Source organism: Micromesistius poutassou (assembly GCF_964030765.1).
Source record: "Micromesistius poutassou genome assembly, chromosome: 18".
Taxonomy (NCBI): domain Eukaryota; kingdom Metazoa; phylum Chordata; class Actinopteri; order Gadiformes; family Gadidae; genus Micromesistius; species Micromesistius poutassou.
In genome coordinates, this window is record NC_140288.1 from 6,075,484 (window position 1) to 6,084,914 (window position 9,431).

Consider the following 9,431-nt stretch of genomic DNA (forward strand, 5'->3'; position numbering starts at 1 on the left):
CTGCTAAAATAATGATACTTATTATGGCTATTTCTAGGTGTTACAATATATATTCACACGTTTTGATCTACAAGCCAACATAAACTGTACACATATGTATTACAAGTATTATATGCAAATACATAGTCACATTTAAATAAAATAATGTATTTTAAACCATTGTGGTCCCTCCTCTTATGACGCGTCGCCCACGTGACCTGGCTCTGTCTACCACGCCCCCCCCCCCCCTCCTGCTGATTGTGAGGACAAGTGTTGCCAGATTGGGCCATATTTCTCAACCCTGGCTTCAGATCGCTGCAGCCAGTTTCCAGATTGGGAGGGAAATCTGGCCCAATCTGGCAACACAGTGTGAGGACCGCCAGCTGACACCTTAGAGGAGATCGAAGAAGAAGCTGCCACCGCTTTCGTTCAGATCGCCGTTTGTTTCAGTCCACACATGCTGTAAGTATTTTATATATTAATGCATACGGAATTCAAACCCCTGCAACGCATAGAAATGGTTATATGTTGTAAAGAGTCCTCATTGGGTGTTGACGTAAGCTTGATGCTGGCGTGGGTCGCACCATCCTTGACAGGGCAGTATCCCCACTTCAGCAGAAAACAGCTAGCTGGGCTACATCGATTTGCAGAATATCAACTAGAAATGGGAGTTTTAACATTACTAAGCACAAGCAATGCGTTTCCACCTTGCGACAATGGATCTCGTTGTCATTATTTAATGACTCACAAATGCACACAGCTTACTCACATTTTATTATTTGCAAGAACAAAGGTGGCAGCTAACACATTGAAAATAAGAAAGAAACGTCGCGCTCTTTTATACTAAATATATAATTTTTAATGCTCGTTTGAAAAGAGTTTGATCTTATCGTCTGATTTGATGTCAGAGAAGGAGGTAAGAGGTGTAAAGTTATCTGATCTTTCGATAAGATGACTCATGGACCCGCAGATCATATATCTCGCACGTTGCCAGTTTGTCAGTAAAGAGGCGAATGCCTAAGTAACCATTATTATAAATCTTGTAAATGCCGTATGATTTAAGCCTACCTTTAAATTTTTACACGAGAGTAACACTTGTCTTTAACAGGTGATCTGCAGTAAATGAAGAGACCAACACATGAAGGATGCACGCTAGAGGAGCCATCTGCTAATGACCATTCCGTATTCGAGAACATCCGTCTAGTCTCTTCCGCTTTCTCCCTCTCTCTTTCAGCGCCTGTGTGCGTCGCCACTCTGCCAACATGGAGGTCAACCCGGTGTTGGTGGAGTCCTCTGTTGTCATGGCCATGGTACTGTGTGTCCACATGGTGGTCTGGAACCAGCACTCCTGGTGCTGCATAGCGCTGGTCATCCAGGCTTTCTACGTTCAACACAAATGGGACCGCCTGCTCCGCTCTGGCGGCGCCGTGTTCCAGTTTCGTCCGACGGCAAACAGCGGCATTGTCCCGGCCTCCATGGTGATGCCCCTTCTGGGCCTGGTGCTGAAGGAGAAGTGCTCCGCCTCCGGGTACGTCTACTTTGAGCGGTTCTCCATGGTGGTCACGGTGACGGGCATGATGCTGGCTCTGTTCCTGTCCCTCATCGCTCTGGGCGTCACGCGGCCGGTGCCCACCAACACATGTGTGATAGCAGGGATGGCGGGGGCCGCCATCATGTACACCACCAAGCAGACCCTGACGGTGTCGGAGGTGATCGAGGTCCTGGAGGTGCTGCTGATCTTCGTCTACCTCTGCCTGATCGTGCTGTACCTGCTGCCACGCTGCTTCACCCCCGGGGAGGCTCTGCTCATCGTGGGCGGGATCAGCTTCATCGTGAACCAGCTGATCAAGCGCTCCCTGAGCCTGTCTGAGGCCAAGGGCGACCCCATCAACTACTTCCTTCCGGTGGTGGTGGTGGGCTCACTGCTGCTGGGGGTCTTCTTCGCCCTGCTCTTCTGCTTCATGGAGTCTGAGACATGGGTATCGTCGCTGTTCTTCCACATGATGACTGCCGTATTGGCGCTGGGCATCCTCATGCCGTGGCTGGCGCTGTTCATCGGCCGCCACCCCATCATGTGGCTGGTGGACTTTGTGACTTTGAACGAGAAGAGGATGTGCCTACTGGGCTACTGGCTGCTCCTGGCCAGCATCGCCACCTGTGTGGTGCTGCACCAGAACTACAAGCGCCAGTCAGGTTCCAAGAAGCACCAGGCCTCCACCATCGTCAGGAAGTACTTCCACCTCATCATTGTGGCCACTTATGTGCCAGGGCTGCTATACGACCGGCAGCTCCTCCACGTGGCCTCAGTGGGGTGCCTGGCCTTGTTCTTGGTAATGGAGTATGTGCGGTACTTCCGCATTCGACCCATGGGGCAGCTCCTGAGGCAGCTTCTCACCCTCTTCCTGGACGAGCGGGACTCTGGGCCTCTGATCCTCACACATGTCTACCTGCTCCTGGGCATGTCCTTACCCATATGGCTGTACCCTGGCCCATGTGCCCCTAAAGGGATATTACCGGGCGCAGGAGGACTGGTGCCGTACGCCGGGGTGCTGGCCGTGGGAGTTGGAGACACGGTGGCATCAGTTTTTGGCAGCACCATGGGGGAGTTCCGATGGCCTGGCACCAAGAAGACAATGGAGGGCACCGCCACGTCTGTGTTCGCCCAGATCATCGCAGTGGCCGTGTTCCTGATCTTTGACGGGAGCATCAATCTGAACTCCACCTACTCGTGGATCGTGGGCTCAATCACACTGGTGGCCATGTTGGAGGCATACACCTCCCAAATAGACAACCTCTTCCTGCCCCTCTACCTCTTCATCCTGCTACTGCTCTGAATGATACTAATAATATTATGGCTGAATAATGATTAATGGGATTTTTGACATCTTTGATTTCTGACCTCTATAATAGGATGTGTTACTTTTCAATATATCGAAGGAGAGTAAACAGTTGGAAATTAGTATTGATCAAACAATAATGGTTCCCTTTAACTGGGACTGGGAGGGTAGGAAGGATCATTCGCACAAAAAGTATTGGGATTACCTGTGTGGACAAATGGTAATGATAACATGGTAATCCTGATTAATTAGTAAGACTAAGAACAACACCTCTGCCTTTTTATTTGGTAAAGCTGCAGATGTTTCATCAGCATGTCCAAATTTTGCCTACTGTAGATCAAAATGCATTTCAAATTAGTTGCCATGGATGGAGATGGTCATTTCCAGAAATGATGTTGATCGTGATCGTTCTCTCTGTTCATTATGGTGTCTGTGATATTCATATCTTTGGTCACATTTCTATTATAAGAGACACCAACACAAATAAATGTTGACTTGTAAGCGAGGTTGGAACAAAACAACATAGCATTCACATATGCAACAATGGGCAGATGGATGGGACAGACTCTTAAGTGGCACATTTCGATCGTCTTTGTTTTATCTTGTAATGTCATTTTTTTGCAAATGGATACATGCCTTTGTATAGCCTTTGAAGAACATAATTTAAAATCAAGCTTATGGAAATGTCTTTCTACGATGAACTGTTTTAGAAGATGTGATAGTTTTGCCTCTGGTGATGAACGTAGTGATGCTGGAGGTTAGCCTTAGAGACACTGCTTTCTGCACCATATTAAGTGCTTTTGAGGCGGTAATTGAAAAGCATGGCAAGTTTGTCAAGAAGCCGTCCAGCAACTGTAACAATGTGAGTTGTTGGCACATGGTGACAAATTCTGCTCCTGCATGACACTAAGATGTGAAATTCTGTATGAAACTTAAATACAGAACAAGCCTACTGTAAATTTTGTTGAGCATTTTCTACAAGCCTAATGTTAAATCTTCATGTGGAGACAATTCTAAAAACTCTATGCTGTTCCTTAATGCTGAGCTGACAGGTCCCACGTTTGCACAAACAATGGCCTGTTTCACCCATAATTTTTTCTAATTTATTTATTTATTTTTGATTTAAAATATATTTGTTAGAAATATCTGTCACATGGCCTCTTCTCCCAGCTTTATTTAGCATTATTCTGTAAGGCTGACATGACGGTTCTTACGAGCAAGATGTGATTTTTCATTTTTCTTTCATCTTTACATTTCGTTTTCTTAAAGTTAGTATTGCATGTACATTGCATCATTAAAGATAATGCTGAAATGTTTGAATTTTCTTCTGATTCTAAATAGTTGGATAACATACATCTTATTAATGGCTGCAAAGAGTAATATGTCCGAATGCATGAAATTATCCAAAAATATTTCAGGATCAAAATATGAAACCCACCTAAATCAAGATTGCGCTTTTTTATTTCAACAAGATTGATTGTTTCACACTCCAATAGCAAAAAATATTAATTTGGGTGGACGAATTAAGAAGAAATATCCAAGCTAAGAAAATAGTTTGTTGTACGTTTCAGGTGTTCCTTCCAAAACAGGCAGTTAGTTTGGATTCAATAAACCAAAATATATAATCACGAAAAAACTATATCAATTATTAGTAGTATTTGGTACAAAAAGTCTCCAGTCTCCATTACAATCAAACAAATATTTGGTGAATATCAAAATGATGTTATCTTCCTTAGAAAGTACACAGTAAGACTTTTTCCTCTCTTCTGAAGTGGATCACATGGCCGACACAATGCAGTGTGTAGTTAATAACAGTAGAATATGGATAGACGTATAGGATATATTTCCCAGTGGACTGACTGACTGGACTTATACCTGACCACGTAATAATGTTCTGGCAAGTTTGCTCTTTCTTAGACCAATGGGAAGCGTGAATGTAGCCATGACATGGAGAAGAAAACCATACGCCATGTGATCCTTCATGTGGTGTAGAGTGGAGGGAAGGGGAGCTCTTCTGTGGGCTGGAGCCTTAAAGGGACAGAGCAGCATTAGGCACGGTCAGGATGGTCCACAAGGCTCTTAAAGACCTCCACGCCCTGTGAAGCCTCATTTAAAAGGTCTCCCTCTTGATGGTATCTCACCAGTTCTCAGGGCTCCAGCGAGTGTCCTTGGTCTCCATCAGGTGGAAGGTGTAAACATGACGGGAGTTGTCGGAGGTGTTTGGCGCACTGCGGTGCACCACCTGCCCGTGGATCAGCACCACCCCACCTGAACCAACCAGGGGAGTTCAAACCCACTGAGAAAACACCACTGCCCCACTCATGATGAGGAGGAACATGGCCGTAATGTGAAAGATCTTTAATAAGTTCAATGTTTCAAGTTTCTTATCTAAAGAAGAAATTTGTGCTCAAATTAGTATTTAACTCCCACCGCTACAGAGACAGCCTGTCCAGAAGCGGCACTTTATGTCACTGGCTAACCAGTCGACAAAATACTGCATCCTTATTCACTAAAGACAGCGGTCTATGAGTACCTTTCTTCACTGGGGCGGGGATGAACTTGTCCTCATCGTAGGCCTGCTCTTGGCCAACAAAATCTGTCAATGGGAAGACGCCTTCTTGGGTCCGCACCATACGGCGAGTAATACCACCTCAGTGAACATACATAAAAATAAGGATTAGAAAAATAAGCTTATGTATGTATGTATGTATGTATGTATGTATGTATGTATACGTGTGTGGTTGTGTGTCTGTGTGTGAGTGTGGGTGTGCGATGTGTTGTCCTGGTGGTGGAACAGAGGCCACTCTCATAAGAACCTAGGAGAGGAGGATTGTGTGACAATCCTATTCACTCTAGAAGGACCAACTGCTGACGCACAACCACAGACTGGAGCTGCGGACAAATGGGCAAACAGACGCACACCCCATCCCTGGCCTACAGTTTCTCCCTCCATGTCTGTCCTTCTTCTCAGGCTATGTGACCCAGTGCATGCATGTGGGTGACGGTTTTTCTTACTACAATGTGTGTTAATACGAGATAAAACAGTAGAAGGAGAACGTACTGCTGTGGGTCCCAGGGATGAACCAGAGGCAGCCGTTGTCCTCGGTGGCGTCCTCCAGGGCGAGCCACAGGCCCAGCACCCTGCCCAGCGGGGTGGTGTGCAGGAATGTAGCGTCTTGGTGAGGAGTCACTGGGGAGTCACACACACAACCACACACAGCCACTAGGCTCATTCAAAGTATAAGGTGTTTATCAGGATATGTGTGAGATATAATTATTCCTGACAAATGAAACCGTGTTCTACTTATAATGCATATATTAGTACTATATATTTCAATAGTTCAGAATGTAAAATATATACTGGTAACTTGCTCTATTGGGATAGATGGTTGAAGTTGGATATTAGTAGAATAGTATAACCTCTAATCCACAGAGCCCCATCAATGCCAAACACTGACTAATATTATGGATGAAATTGCAGTCGGTTGCTCCTTGTCTATTGTTTTCTTTTGGTTGCTTTCTATTGGTCTGTTGGTCTATAGGATCTTTATCTATTGGATTCTTGTATGACTTAAAGTGCACTGTGGAAGGACTACATCAATGTTAGTCCTTCACTTCACTTCTTCATTTCAATAAGTTTGACATGAATGTGCTTACCCTCTCCACCAATCCCTGGTTGCTTGAAGGGAGATGAGACGGAAAATTATGTAATTCAATAATTCATTCAACAATAAGTAATTAGTACACTAGGCATAATCCATGATACAAATGCACTAGTAAAGATGACAATTATGAGTGTTTCCTACCTTAAAAATGTACATGCTTTGTAGAATCACAGGGCTTTGAAGACCAAGCTTCTTAGCAATTCCCTGTGGAGGATATACACATTTAATACACACTGTTGATACGAACGAGGGTATTTTCTTTACAGATTTTAGATAATGAGTTAAAGTAGTAGTTTGGCTCACCTGGACCTGGGGCGAGTGTGTGATCTTTTTGTACAAAGGCTCCTGAGCATGGAGGGCTGTAGGATCAGAATGAATCATGTTCACCTGAAGCAGAAGGTTCTCTCAAAGAGACGTGTGCATACATCTGGTCTCCTCCTTACCATGACCGACTTTATTCAAAGAACGTTCTCGTGGAACTGTAAATTCACCTGTAAATTGAGCATAAATATAAATTGGGCAGGCCTATCTCATTTGACATCTCATATACTATATAAAGATAAAAATGTAAAAAACAATATTGTCATTATTTTACTTTTTATAGTCCTACATTACTTTTATAGTCCTACCTTTGTCATCAAAAACACCTTTCTCAAAGAAGAAGCGTATCTTGTCTCCGCTGGTGAGGAAATAATCAGCATTCCCCTAGGACAGGATCACTGGGTCAGGGGACCATATCATGAGTCTCTGCAGCCAGGGTTGCCAGATTGGGCGGGAAATCTGGCCCAATCTGGCAACACTGGCTATAGCCGACAGTCAAATGTTTACACTGTTGTGTAGCTCTATACATGTTAACGTTAAAGGGTATTTACCTGCCTCTTTCACCGCACAACGCAAGCATATGAGCAAAGTGGTTAAGCATATGGTTTAAGGCAGCCACACTCATGATAAAGGGACATTTGAACGGCGAACGTACAGTAGTGCAGCATTCCCATCGGCTTCAGTAGTTACCTGGTCTTTCAGCTGGTCGTTATCGGTAGAGAAGGTGATACGGCAATGTTCCGGGACATCCATCCCATCCACTATCTCTGCCATCCTGCATCTGAGCTGATCGCACTCCTGTGCTGTCAGAAGGCCGTCCATGACAACATAGCCGTCCTCTTGGTACTAGAACACAACAACATATGCAATATACAGAGGTGGAAAGTAACTCATTAAATTTATGTATTGAGTAGATCTTTTTGGTATTTTGTATTTTTTCAGTAGTTTTTAAGTTTTGTGTAAGCTATTGAACAAATGATTCAGATGATAAGAGGAGTGTTAATATCACAGATGTCAAGCATATAGTGTCATGACACTCCTTCAAGTCAAAGTAGGCTATAAACTAAAATAGAAGGCCTTAATGTATCTTTTGTTGAGTTAGAAAAAAAAAAGTCAGTTATCTTATGACAGGATGTACAATTGCTATGACAGAATTGCTCAAAATCATTGTTTAAAGTTAACCCTGATTAGAGATTTTGGACCCCCCTCCTTGCAGTTGAAAACATATGATTGGTGAGGCATTAAATATGACCAGTAAAAAAGAAACTAGTAACTAGTACTCTGAGTAGGTTTTGAAAATAGTATTTTGTACAGTCAATTTTAACTACAATACTTGGAATTGTACTTGGAATTGAGCAAATTTTCAGCGATGTAACTGTACTTTTACTTGAGTAGCTTTTTTCAGTACTTTTTCCACCTCTGGCAAAATATTACTGAATGGTTGCAGTTGATCATGGAATGGTACTAGGCCTAACCTACTTTGTTAATTGAGAACCAGTTCCTAGATGGTGGCACACTGACTATGTATAGGCCTATGCTTTGTTTTAATCTTGGGACCTAGTCCTAGGGGTGAAGTGCAGCTGGACCTAGGCTGTGCTTGCTTATAGAAGTGCAGCTGGACCTAGTCCTAGGGGTGCTGTGCTTGCTTATAGAAGTGCAGCTGGACCTAGTCCTAGGGGTGCTGTGCTTGCTTATAGAAGTGCAGCTGGACCTAGGCTGTGCTTGCTTATAGAAGTGCAGCTGGACCTAGTCCTAGGGGTGCTGTGCTTGCTTATAGAAGTGCAGCTGGACCTAGGCTGTGCTTGCTTATAGAAGTGCAGCTGGACCTAGGCCTTGGGGTGCTGTGCTTGCTTATAGAAGTTCCGTGGCCGCGCTGCCTATCCTCTCCTCGGCTTCAGCAGCAACCGATGCTGTGAGGTGGTGCTGTGTGGTGGCCCAGCTCATACTGTAGCCCTCATTGGCCTCATGAAATAACCCGACCATTGTAAAATAACCACTATATTGTTTACCTCTCTATTGAACGGTTGCAGCAAATCATGGAAATATCAGTACTATTGTATTTATAAAGAATTTCCGAGACGGTACCAAACCGAATATGCATACAAGTGTGCATATTATAAACGTTAAAGCTGCACTTTTCTTTAGTAGCCTATACTTTTTATGAAGCTTGGGGTTTGGGTTGCGGCGGATTACGTAAGAAGTGTGCATAGCCTACAGACTTGTTGCCACAATAATCAAGTATAACCAATCAAGTATATATATATATAGGGTTATATACGCCTGTCATTCCTAACGCACTTATATAACTGCATTATAATGCTCACCTTCTGCGCGTAATGATCCGCCATAAAATCCATCTCACTTTGAATCCGGGTCCTCGTCGACATGTGACCACAGAGAGCTGCTCAGCCTCTCTGACCTCCACCCGTTAATTGGATTTTGAACCCTTTTGTGCAATCCGCGTGCAGCACCTCCTTTTCTTTCTGATGCCATGTAAAGCACTTTGAACTGCAATCCCTGTATGAAAGGTGCTATATAAATAAAGATTTACTTACTTACTTACTTACTTACTTACTTACTTACTTACTCACTTACTCACTTACTTACTTACGTGTAAACAGAATGTAAG

General features: G+C 43.9%; 2 protein-coding genes across 3 annotated transcripts; one reads left to right on the forward strand and one right to left on the reverse strand.

The window, feature by feature from the left end:
• Positions 1-357: 357 nt before the first annotated feature.
• On the forward strand, positions 358-4,108 carry dolk (dolichol kinase). 2 transcript variants are annotated; one of them, XM_084483147.1, is made up of 2 exons: positions 358-441; positions 1,088-4,108. In XM_084483147.1, the coding sequence occupies exon 2, from the start codon at positions 1,242-1,244 to the stop codon at positions 2,811-2,813; it is 1,572 nt and encodes a 523-aa protein (XP_084339273.1). In that variant the 5' UTR covers positions 358-441; positions 1,088-1,241; the 3' UTR covers positions 2,814-4,108. The 2 variants fall into 2 exon arrangements, with proteins under 2 accessions (XP_084339273.1, XP_084339272.1); XM_084483146.1 differs by having other exon boundaries at positions 389-441; positions 1,214-4,108.
• Positions 4,109-4,259: 151 nt separating this feature from the next.
• On the reverse strand, positions 4,260-9,232 carry phyhd1 (phytanoyl-CoA dioxygenase domain containing 1). Its single transcript, XM_084483148.1, has 11 exons — positions 9,127-9,232; positions 7,493-7,648; positions 7,111-7,186; positions 6,925-6,972; positions 6,785-6,840; positions 6,623-6,685; positions 6,474-6,495; positions 5,878-6,006; positions 5,350-5,466; positions 4,958-5,084; positions 4,260-4,844 (listed from the first exon to the last, which is right to left on the reverse strand). Exons 1-11 carry the CDS (start codon positions 9,187-9,189, stop codon positions 4,796-4,798), a joined length of 906 nt encoding a protein of 301 aa, XP_084339274.1. The 5' UTR covers positions 9,190-9,232; the 3' UTR covers positions 4,260-4,795.
• Between the last annotated feature and the right edge of the window lie 199 nt (positions 9,233-9,431).

What these genes read in the sequence shown, in the direction of transcription:
- phyhd1 (XM_084483148.1), bottom strand. Translation starts at nt 9,189, where the DNA reads ATGTCGACGAGGACCCGGATTCAAAGTGAGATGGATTTTATGGCGGAT. An exon ending in ACGACCAGCTGAAAGACCAG is followed by an intron (nt 7,187 to 7,492) that starts GTAACTACTGAA and finishes ATCCTGTCCTAG; the next exon opens with GGGAATGCTGATTATTTCCT. An exon ending in AAAGCATGTACATTTTTAAG is followed by an intron (nt 6,496 to 6,622) that starts GTAGGAAACACT and finishes TCTCCCTTCAAG; the next exon opens with CAACCAGGGATTGGTGGAGA.